Source organism: Lontra canadensis, unplaced genomic scaffold, assembly GCF_010015895.1.
Source record: "Lontra canadensis isolate GAN:19392208 unplaced genomic scaffold, GSC_riverotter_1.0 scaffold77, whole genome shotgun sequence".
Taxonomy (NCBI): Eukaryota; Metazoa; Chordata; class Mammalia; order Carnivora; family Mustelidae; genus Lontra; species Lontra canadensis.
The window spans coordinates 10258571-10276739 of record NW_022631071.1 but is presented as its reverse complement, the minus strand read 5'-3'; the positions used below and the strand labels follow the sequence as shown (position 1 = coordinate 10276739).

Genomic DNA, 18169 nt, shown 5'->3' with positions numbered 1-18169 from the left:
TAGATATAGATATAGATATATAGATCTACTTATTTCTAGTGGAATATTATCCATAAAAAAGAATGAAATCTTGCCATTTGCAACAACATGGATGGATCTAGACAGTATAACACTGTGTGAAATCAGTCAGACAAACACAAATACCATTTATGATTTTACTAATATGGGGAATTTAAGAAACAAAACAAAGTAAAAGAGAGACAAACCAAAAACACAGACTCTTAACTACAGAGAATACACAGATGGCTACCAGAAGGGAGAGGATGATGGAGTGATGGGTGAAATAGGTGAAAGGGGTGAAGAGTACACTTACCTTGATGAGCACTGAGTAATATACAGTATTTCTGAGTCACTGTATTATACATCTGAACATAATAACACTGTTAGCTATCCTGGAATTAAAGTTCTAGTAACAGTAAAATAAAAAAAAATTAATCAAGAAATAACAAGTGTTGGTGAGAATAAGTAACAGGGAACCCTCATGCTCTGCCGGTGGGAATGTTAACCAGTGCAAGGGAAACAGTATGGAGTTTCCTCCAAATATTAAAAATAGAACCACCATATGATCTAGCAGCTCCACTTCTCAGTATTTATCTAAAGAAGACCATAATTCAAAAATTTATGTGTACCCCTAGGTTAACTGCAGCATTCTTTACAAAAGCCAGGATATGGAGAAAATTTAAGTACACACTGATAGATGAATGGATAAATATTTATACACATACACACATGCACACACAAATACTACTCAGCTGTAAAAAGAATGAAATCTTGCCATTTGAGACCACCTGGATGAACTTAAGGGTATTATGCTAAATGAAATAAATCATAGGAAAGGGAGGGAAGATGGCAGAAGACTAGGGGACCTCATTTCATCTGGTCCCTTGAATTGAGCTAGGTATCTATCAATCACTCTGAAAACCTGTGAATTCAACCAGAGATCTAAAAAAAAAATTGCTGGAATTCTACAAATAGAAAAGCAACTGCTTTTTCCAAGGTAGGAGATGAGGAGAAGTGAATCTGAGGGTGATATAACAGAAGATAGAAGGCAGGGGGAGGGAGCCTCTGTAAGCCAGCTACCAGAAAGTAATACAGCCTTGAAGCACAAAACTGAACCTTCAGAAGTCGGCTCCAGTGAGAAATGCCCCTGCCTGAAAGGTGGTTAGGTGGCTAAGCAGGGCAGAACCCTAAGTGGAACAGTGTGGTCTCAGGATCCCCAAATCACAGAAATGGGGGTACCTGAGCTGGCAGAGTTCCCAAGCACTGAAACTGGTTACTGTCAGGGAGCCCAGGAGGGGGACTCTCATCTCGGTTTGCCATAAACCAATAACAGCAGCACACTACTCTCGTGCAAGGCTCTTCAAAGAGCAGAAATGCAGTGACTCTCCGCCTTCCCCCAGGAGAGGCGGCAGAGGTGCAGGCAACATCAGGGACCACTCTCCAAGCAGGGGTCCTGCAAAGAGCAGAAAGGCAATGACCCTCCACCCTTCCCTGGAGGATCTGTGCCAGCGCGCACGGCAGGAGTCTGCAGTTTGGCACACACGAAAGAGAAGACTGCTTATCCCTGAGGGTTTACTGAAGAGAGAGGGCCCGTGACCTTTCAGTTCTATGGCTGGAGATCAGGACGTAGCCATTTTTTTTGTTGTTTTTATCCTCTAGAAGAGCACAGAAGGCCTTCAGGGAGAAAAGCCACATACAGCAACCCAAAGCCACTTACACTGAGCCCCACCCCTTGGACAAGCGGTGTTATAACTCCACCCAGGTAAAAACACCTAAGAATCAGGGCAGCAGGACCCTCCCCCGGAAGACTGGCTAGAACTGGCAAACACCAAGTTGAAAGAGCCTACAGGACTACAAAACCCAGTGCTACAGGAAAAGAGTGTATAGAATTCAAGATATTTTCTCACGATTCATTCGTTGTTCAGTTTAAAATTTTTCTTTTATTATTTTTTCCTTTTCAATGAGTTTTTTATTTTATCAACTCCTTGTTTTTAAGTCTTTTTTTAACTTTCCTTTTCTACATTTATATTTTATAGATATATTATCCATTTTTGACTTCCATTCACTGTATTCAATTTTATTTTTGTATATATATAACTTTTGGGTTCCTTACAACTTTGGGATTTAGTGTCTTCTAATAAGCAGACCAAAATACACCCAGGACCAAGTAGATCACTCTGTTTTGACATAGCTGGGAGGTTACCAACCCTCCTATCAGACAAATTTGCTTGCAAACCAAAGACTGTAGTAAGGGACGAAGGATACTATCATACTTAAAAGGTCTACCCAACAAATCTAACATTTACAAATATTTTTGCTCCTAACTTGGGAGCAGCCAATTATATCAACCAATTAATGACCACATTAAAGAAACACACTGATAATAATACAATGACAGTAGGGGAATTCCATACCACACTCACACCAGTGATAGATGATCTAAGTAGAAGAACAACAAGGAAACAAAGGCTCTGAATGACATAGAAGACCAGATGGACTACACAGATATATACAGAGTGTTTCATCCTAAAGCAACAGAACACACATTCTTCTTGAGTGCACATGGAACATTCTCCAGAATAGATCACATACTGGGTCACAAATCAGGTCTCAACTGGTACCAAAAGACTGGGATTATTCCCTGCATATTTTCAGACCACAATGCTTTGAAACTTGAACATAATCACAAGAGGAAATTTGGAAGGAACTCAAACACTTGGAGGTTACAGAGCATCCTACTAAAAAATGAATGGATCCACCAGGAAATTAACAAAGAATTTTTAAAAACTCATGAAAACTAATGAGAATGAAAACACAACTGTTCAAAACCTTTGGGATACAGCAGAGGCAGTCCTAAGAGGGAAGTACATTTCAATACAAGCTTCTCTCAAAAAATTAGAAAAATCTCAAATACACAAGAAAACCTTATATCTAAAGGAGCTTAAGAAAGAATGCCAAATAAAGCCTAAGCCAAGCAGGAGAAGAGAAATAAAAAGATTAGAGCAGAAATCAATTATATAGAAACCAGAAGAAGAGTAGAACAGATCAACAAAACTAGAAGCTGGTTCTTTGAAAGAATTAGTAAGATCAATAAACCCTTAGCCAGGGGCGCCTGGGTGGCTCAGTGGGTTAAGCCTCTGCCTTCGGCTCACGTCATGATCTCAGGGTACCGGGATCTAGACTTGCATCAGGCTCTCTGCTCAGCAGGAAGCCTGCTTCCCCCCCTCAACCTCTCTGCCTACTTGTCATTTCTCTCTCCGTCAAATAAATAAATAAAATCATTAAAAAAAAATACTTAGCCAGATTTATCATAAAGAAAAGAGAAAGTACCCAAATCAATGAAATAATGAATGAAAGAGGAGAGATCATGACCAATACCAAAGAAATGTAATTTTAAAAACATATTGTGAGTAACTATATGACAACAAATTAGGCAATTTAGAAGAAATGGATGCATTCCTGGAAACACAAACTACCAAAACTGAAATAGAAAGAAATGGAAGATATGAACAGACACATAACCAGAAAGGAAATTCAAGCAGTAATCACAAACCTCCCAACAAACAAGAATCCAGGGTCAGATAGCTTCCCAGGGGAATTCTCCCAAACATTTAAAGAAGAAATAATACCTATTCTACTGAAGCTGTTTCAAAAAACAGAAATGGAGGGAAAACTTTCAAACTCTTTCCATGAGGCTAGCATTACCTTGGCCCCAAAACTAGACAAAGACCCCATCAAAAGGGAGAATTACAGTCCAATATCCCTGATGAACATGGATGCCAAAATACTCACCAAGATACTAGACAATATGATCCAACAGTACCTTAAAACCTTAAAAGGATTATTCACCACTACCAAGTGGGATTTATTCCTGGGATGCAAGGGTGGTTCAACATTCACAAAATCCATCGACGTGATAGAACACATTAATAAAAGACAAGAACCATATGATCCTCTCAATTGATGCAGAAAAAGCTTTTGGCAAAATATAGCATCCTTTCTTGATTAAAACTCTTGCAGTGTAGGGAGAGCCATCTATGAACAGCTCACAATATCTTAAAAGACATCTATGAAAAGCTCATAGCAAATATCATTCTCAACATGGAAGAACTGAGAGCTTTTCCCCTAAGGTCAGGAACATGACAGAGATGCCCACTCTCACCAGTGCTGTTCCATATAGTACTAGATGTCCAAGCCTCAGCAATCAGACAACAAAAAGGAAAAAAAAAGCATTCATATTGGCAAAGAGGTCATCAAACTCTCATTCTTCACAGATAACATGATACTTTATGTGGAAAACCCAAAAGACTCCACCCCAAAATTACTAGAACTCATACAGGAATTAAGCAACGTGGCAGGGTATAAAATCAATGTGCAGAATTCAGTTGCATTTCTATACACTAACTATGAGACAGAAGAAGGAGAAATTAAGGAATCAATTCCATTTACAATTGCACCAAAAAACATAAGATACCTAGAAATATAAACCTAACCAAAGGTTTTTATTTCTAGGTATAGAAATAAAAGGATCTGTACTCTTAAAAACTACAGTAAACTTATGAAAGGAATAGAGGAAGACATAAAGAAATGGAAAAACATTCCATGCTCATGGATTAGAAGAATAAATATTGTTAAAATGTCTATGCTACCCAGAACAATCTACATATTCAATGCCATCCCTATCAAAATACCGCTGATGCTTTTTCACAGAGCTGAAATAATCCTAAAATTTGTATTGAACCAGAAAAGACCCTGAATAGCCAGAGAAATGGTGAAAAGCAAAACCAAAGCTGGTGGCATCATAATGCCAGACTTCAAGCTATATTACAAAGCTGTAATCATCAGGACAGTATCGTACCGGCACAAAAACAGAAAGGGATGGATCAAAGGAACACAACAAAGAACCCAGAAATGGATCCTCAATTCTATTTTCTAAAAAGATTTTATTTATTTATTTGAGAAAGAAAGTGAGAGAGAGAGAATGAGCAGGTAAGGAGGGACAGAGGGAGAGGAAGAAGCAGGCTCTCTGCTGAGCAGGGAGCCCAATTCGGGGCTCAATCCCAGGATCCAAAAATCATGACCTGAGCCGAAGGCAGATACTTAAGTGACTGAGGCATCCAGGCACCACTGAAGCCTCAATTCTATGGTCAACTAATTTTCGACAAAGCAGAAAAGAATATCCAATGGAAAAACGATACTCTTTTCAACAAATGGTGCTGGTAAAATTGGGCCACATGCAGAAGAATCAAACTGGACCATTCTCTTACACCATACACAAGATAAACTTGAAATGGATGAAACACCTCAATGAGAGACAGGAATCCATCAAAATCCTAGAGAAGAACACAGGCAGCAACCTCTTCGACCTTGCCCGCAATAACTTCTTGCTAGACGTGTCTCCAAAGGCAAGGGAAACAAAAGCAATAATGAATTTCTGGGACTTCATCAAGATGAAAACCTTCTGCACAGCAAAGGAAACAGTCAACAAAACTAAGAGGCAACCCACGGAACGGGAGAAGATATTTGCAAATGACATTGCAGATAAAGGGCTAGTATCCAAGATCTAAGAAGAACTTATCGAACTCAGCACCCAAGAAAAAAACAAATAATCCAGTCAAGAAATGGGCAGAAGACATGAACAGACATTTCTCCAAAAAAGACATAAAAATGGTCAACAGACACGTGAAAAAATACTCAACATCGCTTGGCATCAAAGAAATACAAATCAAAACCACAATCAGATACCACCTCATACCAGCCAGAAGAGTAAAATTAACAAGACAAGAAACAACAAATGTTGGTGAGGATGCGGAAAAAGGGGAACCCTCTTACACTGCTAGTGGGAATGCAAGCTTGTGCAGCCACTCTGGAAAAGGGTATGGAGGTTCCTCAACATGTTAAAAATAGAGCTACCCTGTAACCCAGCAATTGCACTACCCCAAATATACAATTGTAGTGATCCAAAGGGGCACCTGCACCCCAATGTTCATAGCAGCAATGTTCACAATAGCCAAACTGTGGAAAGAGCGCAGGTGTCCATCGACAGATGAATAGATAAAGATGTGGGATATATATACACACAACGGAATATTACTCAGCCATCAGAAAGGATGGATTTCCGTTGAAAAGGAAAAGGATTACCATTTACATTGACATGGATGGAACTGAAGGGTATTATACTAAGTGAAATAAGTCAAGCAGAGAAAGACTATTATATGGCTTCACTCATATGTAGAATAGAAGAAACAGCACAGAGGATAGTAGGCAAAGGGAGGAAAAAACTGAATGGGAAGTCATCAGAGAGAGAGAAACACTGTAAGAGACTGTTAAAGATAGGAAACAAACAGAAGGTTGCTGGAGGGGAGGTGGGTGGGGAGATGGGCTAATTGGATGATGGTCATAAAGGAGAGTATGTGATGTGATGAGCACTGGGTGTTATGTGGAACTGATGAATTAATGAATACTACATCTAAAACTAATGATGTACTATATGTTGGCTAATTGAAATTTTTTATTCTTTTTTTGGCTAGTTGAATTTAAATAAAAATAAGTAAATAAATGAAATAATCAGAGAAAGGCAAAATGCCTTATGAGTTCACTTAAATGCAAAATCTATAAAGAAAAGAAACAGAACCAATCTCAAAGATACAAAGAACAGATTACTGGTTGCAAAGGGGTGGCGGTTTGGAGGGTATGTATAACAAGTTAATGGGATCAAGAGGCTCAAACTTCCAATTATGAAATAAGTCATAGGGACGTAATGTATAGCATGGTGACTATGGTCAGTAATGTTGTATTGCAAATTTGAAAGACTAAGTAAGAAAGTAAATCTTAAAGTTCCCATCATAAGAAAATACAATGTTTTAATTTTGGTGACAGATGGTAACTAGACTTATTGTGGTGATGTTTCCCAATGTATCTAAGTGTCCAATCATTATGTCATATACCTGAAACTAAGAGAATATTGTATGTCAAATATACTTCAAAAAGACAGAAAATATGAAGCCCAAAATACAATAGCACACACAGGGTTGTATATATCCTCACACTCACATAAGAAAAAAAGCAAGTGTTAGGTTTCCAAGTTTCTTGTATATTTATCATTTAAAGAACAAAGTCACTCATGAGAAAAAATTATGCTATGGTTAATTCTCAAAGAAAACAGATCACTATTTCACAGCACAGAATTATAAAACTTGTGTTTTATATATTTCATATATTTTGGGTGAAAATTAAACAATTCCAATTATTTTTCTAACTTAGTTTATACATGACATATATAGACACATATATACATACAAGTGTATTTAAACTGAAATTCTGTATAGAGACATTTAAGAAGTATTAAATGCTACCACTAATAAACTTACGAATCAACATGCAGAACCCTCTGGCCACTTCTTGAACATGCAGCTGCAATGATGGATTCAGGCAAACCTATAAAACACACTTGTATCATTTAGAATGTAGAAAAAAAGTATATATATAACATATATAGATATACTAATAGTTGAATGCATGTTATCACTACATAAAAAAGTTTAAGAAGAGGGATGCCTGGGAGGCTTAGTTGCTAAGCATCTGCCTTTGGCTCAGGTCAGAATCTCAGAGTCCTGGGATCGAACCCCCCCATCAGGCTCCCTGTTCAGTGGGAAGCCCGCTTCTCCCTCTCCCACTCTCCCTGTTTATGATCTCTCTCTCACTGTCTCTGTCAAATAAACAAGAGAGGCTCATCCCTGTATTCAAACTTCTAACATTTATACTATCATACTATTGGATATTTATTAAATGTATACTATTTATCCTAAAATTTTATTACATGGAGGAGATTTTATTTTTAAATCAAGCAGTTAAATTATTTTTATGCAAATTTCCATAAATGATCAAATATCAAAATATTATTCATATAGCATTTTGTCATTTACAGCTGTGTTCACACACTCGCTCACCTCATTTTCCAAACTGCACTGAGAGTGAAGTGTCATTAGCAAAGAAAAGAAATACTGAGATGCAAATATGTTAACTTGTTGCCCAACAATTTAACATTTTTTCCTAATGTTGAAATGTGAATCTAAATCTAACTCCAAAGCCACACAGTGCCTATGAGGGGGAATGGCATACATTTTTCAGTTTCAGCAATAGTTTAGCTAGTTTCAAAAGAGGCCGTTTATTGAGAACTGAAACCATCAAATGCCTAGAAGAGAATACAGGCAGTAACTCGATGGAATATTACATAGCCATAGAAAAGGATGAGATCGAGCACTGGGTGTGGTGCAAAAACAATGAATACTGTTACGCTGAAAAGAAATTAAAAAAAAAAACTTAAAAAAAAAGAAAAAGAAAAGGATGAGATCACACCATTTACAACAACATCGATGAGCCTAGAGGGCATTATGCTAAGTGAAATCACTGAGACAGATAAAGAGAAATACCTGTATGATTTTACTTATATATAAAATCTAAATAACAAAGGAATAAACAAAGAGCAGACAGAGGAAAAAACTGATGATTGTCAAAGAGGAAGGGAATGGGGGTATGGGCAAAAAGTGTGAAATGGAATGGAAGATACAGGCTTCCAGTTATGAAATAAGTCACAGAAATAAAAGGTACAGCATAAGGAATATAATTGATGATATTTTAATAGCACTGTATGATGAGAGATGGTAGGTATACTTGTGAGCATGGCATAATGTTTAGAGAAGTTGAATCACTATGTTGTACAACTGAAAATCATGTAACTGTTGTCTACATGAATGAATGAATGAATGAAGAAGCAAATACTATTTTAAAAAAGAGGCAATTTACAAGACACATTATCTCATGTTCTGGTTAATACAGCAGTTTGAAAAGAACATTAGTATTCTGGAATTAAATTGACCCACACCATAAAGTTGGTTATCATAAAGAAAATATATATTACAAGTACTAACAAAAAAATCACAAATTACCAAAGAATGGTTTCATAACATAAAAATTTCAGATGTTCACCATAGTTAATGTGGAGGCCGAGAAAATCAAGGCCATCCCACCTCAGGTTTAGCATTAGCATAAGTATAGCCATCTTAGATCCGGCAGCCATCTCAGACCCCTGTGCCCAAGGGCTGAACTTTCCCCCACCCTGCTTTAGTTCCAGGAAGCCCCACCCTGCTTTGGTCCAGGAATCCCCACCCTGCTTTATTAACAGGAACCCATAAATACCCCTGCCTTAACTAAGCTCGGGGTCAAAGTCCCTACTCCGCTGCAATGGGTATACTTGGGCCCAAGCTTAAGCTTGTCAAATAAACCCTCCTGTGATTGTATTGGTGCTTGGCTCCTTGGTGGTCTCTCGGATGCGAAAACTCGGGCACAAGAGTTAATACACTATATTGTGCACTCAAAACTGTTTCATACCTTTTTATTGTAAAATCTATCAGTTCAGTAGAAACTATTAAGAATCATTTATATCAGTCAGACAAAGCATGTTTTGAAAGTTTAGTGCATTCTACAGTACTACCACTGACTCTTTCACTAAATGAAGCACCCTGATCCTCTTGGATTTTTATGTAGTAGAAAAGAAAGAGTACCATTTTTTGTCAAGGGCTTAAAACTACACACTAAGCATCAAGGATTTCAAAAAAAGGGAATAGTTTATCTTCCTTATGTAAAAAGCAATATGCATATGGAAGCAAGTGAATCTAGCAAAAAAACCCACATTAAACACAAGCTCCAGCTGCACTCACATAAAAACTGGAATTTTCCAGTGGTGACTACTGTAGGTGTATAGTGTTTGGCTCAAAAACAAAGTTCTGACTAAATGTACTGAAGACAGCCATTAAATATCAATTACTGGAAATAAGCCATCATAGCTTTCAAATTTGATTTTGGAAAATAATTCAAACAGAAAATACAGTAAGAATTTGTGGTGTACTCCCAAAAAACAAGAGCCCAGGACCTGATGGATTCCCTGGGGAATTCTACCAAACTTCCAAAGAAGAAATAACACCTATTCTTCTAAAGCTATTTCAAAAAATTGAAGCAGAAGGAAAACTTCCAGACTCTCTCTATGAAGCCAGCATTACCCTGATCCCCAACCAGGCAAAGACCCTACCAAAAAGGAGAATTTCAGACCAATATCACTGATGAATATGGATGCTAAGATTCTCGACAAGATCCTAGCAAACAGGATCCAACAGCACATTAAAAAAATTATCCACCATGACCAGGTGGGATTCATTCCTGGGCTACAAGGATGGTTCAACATTTGCAAATCAATCAATGTGATAGAACAAATTAATAAGAAAAGAGAGAAGAACCACATGGTCCTCTCAATGCAGAAAAAGCATTTGACAAAATCCAGCATCCGTTCCTGATTATAATGCTTCAAAGTATAGGGATAGAGGGAACATTCCTGAACTTGATAAAATCTATCTATGAAAGACCCACAGCAAATATCATCCTCAATGGGAAAAAGCTTGCAGCCTTCCTGTTGAGATCAGGAACATGACAAGGATGCCCACTCTCACCACTCTTGTTCAACATAGTATTAGAAGTCCTAGCAACAGCAACCAGACAACAAAGAGAAATAAAAGGTATTCAAATTGGCAATGAAGAAGTAAAACTCTCTCTCTTCACAGATGACATGATTCTTTATATGGAAAACCCAAAAGACTCCACCCCCAAACTACTAGAACTCATACAACAATTCAGCAATGTGGCAGGATACAAAGTCAATGTACAGAAAACAATGGCTTTCTTATACACTAACAATAAAAATACAGAAAGGGAAATTAGAGAATCGATTCCATTTACTATAGCACCAAGAACCATAAGATACCTGGGAATAAACCTAACCAAAGAGGTAAAGTAAATGTACTTGAGGAACTACAGAACACTCATGAAAGAAATTGAAGAAGACACAAAAAGATGGAAGACCATTTCATCCTCTTGGATCAGAAAAATAAACATTGTTAAAATGTCTATACTGCCTAGAGCAATCTATACTTTTAATGCCATTCCGATCAAAATTCCACCAGTATTTTTCAAAGAGCTGGAGCATAATCCTAAAATTTGTATGGAATCAGAAGAGACCCCGAATCCCTAAGGAAATGTTGAAAAACAAAAATAAAACTGGGGGCATCACATTACCGGATTTCAAGCTTTACTACAAAGCTGTGATCACCAAGACAGCATGGTACTGGCATAAAAACAGACACATAGACCAGTGGAACAGAGTAGAGAGCCCAGATATGGACCCTCAACTCTATGGTCAAATAATCTTCGACAAAACAGGAAAACATATACAGTGGAAAAAAGACAATCTCTTCAATAAATGGTGCTGGGAAAACTGGACAGCTATATGTAGAAGAATGAAACTCGACCATTCTCTTACACCGTACACAAAAATAAATTCAAAATGGATAAAAGACCTCAATGTGAGACAGGAATCCATGAGAATCCTAGAGGAGAACATAGGCAGTAACCTCTTCGATATCAGCCACAGCAACTTCTTTCAAGATATGTCTCCAAAGGCAAAGGAGACAAAAGTGAAAATGAACTTTTGGGACTTCATCAAAATCAAAAGCTTCTGCACAGCAAAGGAAACAGTCAACAAAACAACAAAACAAAGAGGCAACCCACGGAACGGGAGAAGATATTTGCAAATGACAGTACAGACAAAAGGTTGATATCCAGGATCTATAAAGAACTCGTCAAACTCAACACACACAAAACAGATAATGGCCCAAAAAATGGACAGAAGATATGAACAGACACTTCTCCAATGAAGACATACAAATGGCTATCAGACACATGAAAAAATGTTCATCATCACTAGCCATCAGGGAGATTTAAATTAAAACCACATTGAGATATCACCTTACACCAGTTAGAATGGCCAAAATTAGCAAGAAAGGAAACAACATGTGTTGGAGAGGATGTGGAGAAAGGGGAACCCTCTTACACTGTTGGTGGGAATGCAAGTTGGTGCAGCCACTTTGGAGAACAGTGTGGAGATTCCTTAAGAAATTAAAAATAGAGCTTCCCTATGACCCTGCAATTGCACTACTGGGTATTTACCCCAAAGATACAGATGTAGTGAAAAGAAGGGCCATCTGTACCCCCAATATTTATAGCAGCAATGGCCACGGTCTCCAAACTGTGGAAAGAACCAAGATGCCCTTCAACGGACGAATGGATAAGGAAGATGTGGTCCATATACTCTATGGAGTATTATGCCTCCATCAGAAAGGATGAATACCCAACTTTTGTAGCAACATGGACGGGACTGGAAGAGATTATGCTGCGTAAAATAAATCAAGGAGAGAGAGTCAATTATCATATGGTTTCACTTATTTGTGGAGCATAACAAATAGCATGGAGGACAAGGGGAGATGGAGAGGAGAAGGGAGTTGAGGGAAATTGGAAGGGGAGGTGAACCATGAGAGACTATGGACTCTGAAAAACAATCTGAGGGTTTTGAAGGGGCGGGGGGGGTGGGAGGTTGGGGGAACCAGGTGGTGGGTATTGAAGAGGGCACAGATTATATGGAGCACTGTGTGTGGTGCAAAAACAATGAATGCTGTTACGCTGAAAATAAAAAATTAAAAAAAAAAAGAATTTGTGGTGTAGAAGGAACCAAAAGAAAGAAAGTTTTAAATAATGAAGGATACTTAATTCTTCAAACAGTTAAAACTGTATTGTTCTAATGTCTTCTATCTTAGGATTATCTGAACTTTTTACACCTAAAGAAATAACATTTCTTATTAATGGAACACAGTCATTATGGTACTTTAAAAGCTGCCAAACATCTTAGTTAAAAAGGATAACAAGAAAGAAATATTCAGGAAGTAGAATTAGTATGTTAAAGCATTTAATAATGACAGAATTAATAATATGCCACCAAACATTAGTATAGGGCTTTACGGTTCACAGTATCTTTTCATATACATTACCTCATTTATTCCTCATAGTAATCTTGGGAGGCAGGCCTTATTATCCATGTGAGAAAATGGAATGAGAAGATTAAATAATTTGCCAAAGATCAAGTAATTCAATAATTTGATATCTCAAATTCCAATTACCATGGTAAATTCACTCCCTTCAACTTGGACATGAGTCTGTGAAGGATTCAAGGGAAGGCCAGCAGCACAAGGAAATGGGCATAGTCTCAATCAAACAGACCTAGTCTTGAATCTTAATTTTGCCACTTAACTAGCTATGTGACCTCACACAAGTCACCTGCCATCTCTGAGCTTTTGTTTCTTCAACTGTCAATGGGAATACCACCATTTACCTCATGGGACCAGTAAGTTATTAGAGGGCACCTGCTCTATAAAAACTACCTACTTTTATTATTGTTCAGTAAGATATTTTAGAAGAATACATTTTCATCTAAATACTACTCCAATCATACATCTACTTTTACTAGATGCCAACTCCAATGGCAAGCAATAACAAAATTACTCCTCCATGTGGTTCTATTAGCTCTTGCTCTGGATAAGCAAATAGGCATGTGGTTGTTTCCATAGCTGCAATCAACAGTTAGAGGTCATGTCTCTGGCTGACAAAGCAAAGCCAAGGGCAGATTTCAAAAATGAACATGGTTTGAGTCCAAATATACAACAACAAAATAACTATCATTTGTGTTTTCCCTTAATACTTATATCCAGACATTCCCTACTAGTTTGTGAAATTGATAGGCTATTCCTACATTAAATGGCAAGGGCCTATTATCTTCATGGTTAGAATGATTAAAATAACAAACTAATAATACAGTTAGCAATGTCTTCCCAAATCTCATATTTCTTCCCACCCATTTACTAAACACTGAGTTAGTTCCTTGAACAGAGGAAGCATGTGGTAGATTGTCTATACTTATTTGTAAAAGAAAAAAAAAAGAAAGAAAATGGGGAAAGGTAAGAGATGGATGAAGCAGACTCTGACAGGTGGTGAGGAAAAAAAAAAAAAACATAAGATTTAAAACAATTCCTAGCCTAAAAGAGCTCAGAGTCTAAAAAATAAGAATTTAAAGGGTTTGGGATGCCTGGGTGGTTCAGTCAGTTAAGCGTCTGCCTTCAGCTGAGGCCATGATCCTAGGGTCCCTGCTCAGCAGGAAGCCTGCTTCTCCCTATGCCTGCTGCTCCCCCTCCTTGTGCACAGGCTCAAGATTTCTCTCTCTGACAAATAAATAAACAAAATCTTTTAAAAAAAGGAATTTAAAGGGATTAAAATAATAATTAAAACTATTAAAGGAACACAATGGAAAGACACATTTCCTCTGTGAAGCAGTCACTGAAAGCTCCAAAGAGCACAGGACACTAGCTGCATCTTTAAATAACACTAGTTGCATCTTTGAAGATCTGTAATAAAGCAATTGAAGAATAGTACAGAAGGAAAAGGTGAAAGAAAAAAGGAAAGTGGAAGGGAGTATTCCTGGCAAAATGTGAAGGAAGAACCAAGAGGTGAAATTCAAGAGTTATTTGGAGCCAAACTGTGGAGTCTGAACTTGGAACATGTAAGCAACAAGGCATTTTGAAAGGATTTTAGCCAGAACAGCATGGTGAAATCAGTATTTCAGAACAAGCAATTCTGGTAACAGCATGAAGGATGAACTTGTACAAAATTGGAGCTTTAAGTTTCAGGGTTTTTTTCTTACTTATTCCAAATACAAATGCACAACGTTTTCAACTACAATATGGGACTCATAATATATCTCACAGGAATGTCGGAAAGAATAGGTACAAAGTCATATAAAACACCTTACACAGTGCCTCCTAGCATGTTACTGACAATCAATAAATACTGGTTCTGTTCCCTTCTCTTTCAACCCCTTCAATAAGATTAGTTATTTGAAAAGAAAAAAAAATCACTTGTTCACTATTTACTTATCTTCAAAGATCTAAATACTTAAGTTTTTGAAAATAAGTCCATTAGCCTTTCCTATATGTGCATTACAGGCTTCTTCTATATGGTCACTAAACAAGTTCATCCAACACTAAGTGTCATTTAAACATTCCACATTATTAAATTCATTTGTGAGGCCATATCAAATAATTGCCAAAAGACTGTAGGAAAAATACCTAATTCTGATTCAAGACCACTGGCAAGTCATTTTTATCAAACCACACAAGTAAATATTAGCATTTCATAAGTTTGTAATGGGGGAAATTAAGGTTTGTTACTTCATGTCTTTTTTGTTGAGATTCTGTATAAAGTTGACAGCTAGAAAAAATACATTAAAAGCTTATGTAATCTTATAGGATCATATATACAAACATGTATAGTCCCAGATTTCTGCAATTTTCCAAAACCTGTCTAGATAAGATAGAGATGTTTTATTCTCAAATGAAGGAGCTAGGCTAAAATCAGAAACAAAAAGGTATGAAATTAGTATTTTCAAGAATCTTTTTTTAAAGATTTTATTTATGTATTTGACAGAGAGAGAGAGAGCACAAGCAGGGGGAGTGGGAGAGGGAGAAGCAGGCTTCCCGCTGAGGAGGGAGCCCAATGCAGGGCTGGATCCCAGGACCTTGGGATTATGACCTGAGGCGAAGGCAGATGCTTAACTATTGAGCCACCCAGGAGCCCTATTTTCAAGAATCTTTTCAAAAATATTTTATAGGAATGAAACCATTATTCATTCATTTTTCAAAATCCCCCTTTAATCCAAATCCTTAATGTTGAACTCCATCTTTTACAACTATAAAATTTGGCTTAATTCTGTATGATCTATTGTAAAAACTATATTAGTGTCTAGAATTGATTTTCCTGATACTATACTTACATAAAAGATAAACATAAAATAAAGTATTTACACCACTCCCAGCATATTGAACAATAAATAATAGATTCCCCTGACAGAACTTTGATGACCTGGCAAAGCCCAAGTGCTTTCAGCCCAAATCATATGAAACCATAAATCACTCCTTATTTTATAGAACATTTCAAAATGGATCCCTGCTTTCTACCTTGAAAGTCATTTCATGTGTTATTTATAACCAGTGGAGACCAGAATGGAAAGAAAATTACATAGAACTAGAAAATTTACTGTAACTATTTTTTATAAAGAATAACTTTTTTTTTTTAGGAAAAAGTATAGAACTCTTATACTGGCAAGGAAAAAAAAAATTGTGGGCATGACAAGCTTTTAGAGAGCCACAGTCCTTACTACTTAACCCTATGTACAGACGTTCTGCACCACTGTAAAAAAGCACAAACAACATTAGGTACAGAACTGACTAAACTGAGCAAAGCAAAAGTAAAACCACATGCTTAACTCACATAGCAGCCACTCAAATAAATGATATCGCAAATTTAAACAGAAACTGAATTTCAACCCAGGTTCAACTAGTTTTGTCCATTCTTTTAAATTCTAATTAAAAGTTTCCTTTATTTACTTTTTACTGGGTACCTGGAAAAGAGAAAAAAAGTGCCAGTGAAACAGCCCAAGGAACTAAGTACAGATAAAAACAGTTCTTAAAATGACAATTATTTTAATTCACTATGACTCATACAAAATACTGAACATTATCAGTAAGTATGCTAATGGAGTATCTATGGATTTCTTCCTTCTGGGAGAAAACAGTTATTCATATGTATGTAATTTTTAGAACTTTACAAAAGTATATTATCCATTAAATATTAACTTAAAATTTATGTTAACTTTTTAAAATTCAATATAGTATGACCTTTGAGTATTAAATAAATAAAAAGAACGTTGTTTTAACATTCAGGGTACTTAAACTAAGTATCCAGAAAACTGGATTCTTGTTTTCAGATTTACATTAAGTAGTTGGAAAGTCATTTAACCTTTTTGGAATTTGGCTTCCTTATAGATATCCTTAGAGATAAAATGAAGGGCTTGAAATAAATGACCCATAAAGTCTGTGACCAGTTCTCAAGGGTGAATGTTAAAGGTGATCAACAACTTGGCCTCCCTTCTTGGGCAAATGACTTGAACTTAAAAAATAAAAACAGAACTCTGGGAAAATGATATCAGCAACAAAGTTGTTGACTCTCCCCCAAGAGTCCCATAAAGACTGACAGTGTAACCGAAATACCAAAACCAAACACCTAGGGGCAACATCTGTAACAAAGCTAGGTGAAAAAATATGATGGAACTCCAAAATACAAGTGGATCATTACAAACCATCAATAGCTGTTAAGAGCCACATGTTACCAGAAAATGCCCATAAGAAAAGAAAAGACAAATTTGTGACAGCCCTGAAAACCAAAGAAACCCAAAATTGCTATTAGGCATTCACTGGAAACTTTGCAGGCCCTTTGAGAATAATAGCAGCAATTGGGAGGAATTCTGCAGGCTCCAACCTATGGATGAATGCAAAGAAACCCCTGAGAGTGCTAGAGTAGTGGGGGGAGTGGGGGTGGAGTTGGGCCCTATAAATTTAGGTTACCAATGAAGCAAACTAACTCTCCCTATAGATAAATCCCTAAATGAGTAACTTGTGAATCTAATTCAAAGTCAGAAAAACATGAAAAATAGGGGCAAAGGAAAGAGAAGCTCCATACAAAACTAGGAGAGGGTAACACAGCCAGCAGATCTCAGGCTACATTGTTTTTTACTTTGTGAAAACAAAAAAGAGAGATCTAGAACAGTGATGTTATAATAGCTACCTGACCCACACTCCTCATTAAGAGCATATAGAAAAATTTCACTTAAAAAAGAGCAACACAGGGACGCCTGGGTGGCTCAGTTGGTTGGACGACTGCCTTCGGCTCAGGTCATGATCCCAGAGTTCCAGGATCAAGTCCCACATCTGGCTCCCAGCTCCACGGGGAGTTGGCTTTCCCTCTGACCTTCTCCTCACTCATGCTCTCTCTCACGGTTTTGTTTTTTTTTTTTTTAAAAGCAACACAGAAGGATCTTGGTTGAATCCTATTCAATGTACAGTTTAAAAAAGACACAGAATAAGGAATGAAATAATATCTCAAGAGACAATGAAATAAAAACATGAACAGAAAGACATGCTCACAAATTGGATAAAAACTATAACCTAACTATAGTAATAAAAACTAAAATATATATACATATAAGAAAATGATAGACGCTCTGAAAGAACATAAATCAAAATTAGAAAAACTCAGAAGTGTGATTAGAGAATGGTAACATTTGAAAAGAGTGAACTGACTCAAGAGGAAATTAAAGAAAAAAATCATTTCAGAAATAAAAATT

The 18169-nt window shown here is 36.9% G+C and overlaps 1 protein-coding gene across 2 annotated transcripts in view; it reads right to left on the bottom strand.

Moving 5' to 3' along the window:
• Positions 1 to 18169, bottom strand: part of CHM (CHM Rab escort protein) — a 210410-nt gene that overhangs the window by 175872 nt on the left and 16369 nt on the right. For both annotated transcript variants that reach the window (XM_032881813.1, XM_032881814.1), the window contains exon 2: positions 7371 to 7437. In XM_032881813.1, the coding sequence (XP_032737704.1) occupies positions 7371 to 7437 (67 nt within the window). The remainder of the gene's footprint in view (positions 1 to 7370; positions 7438 to 18169) is intronic.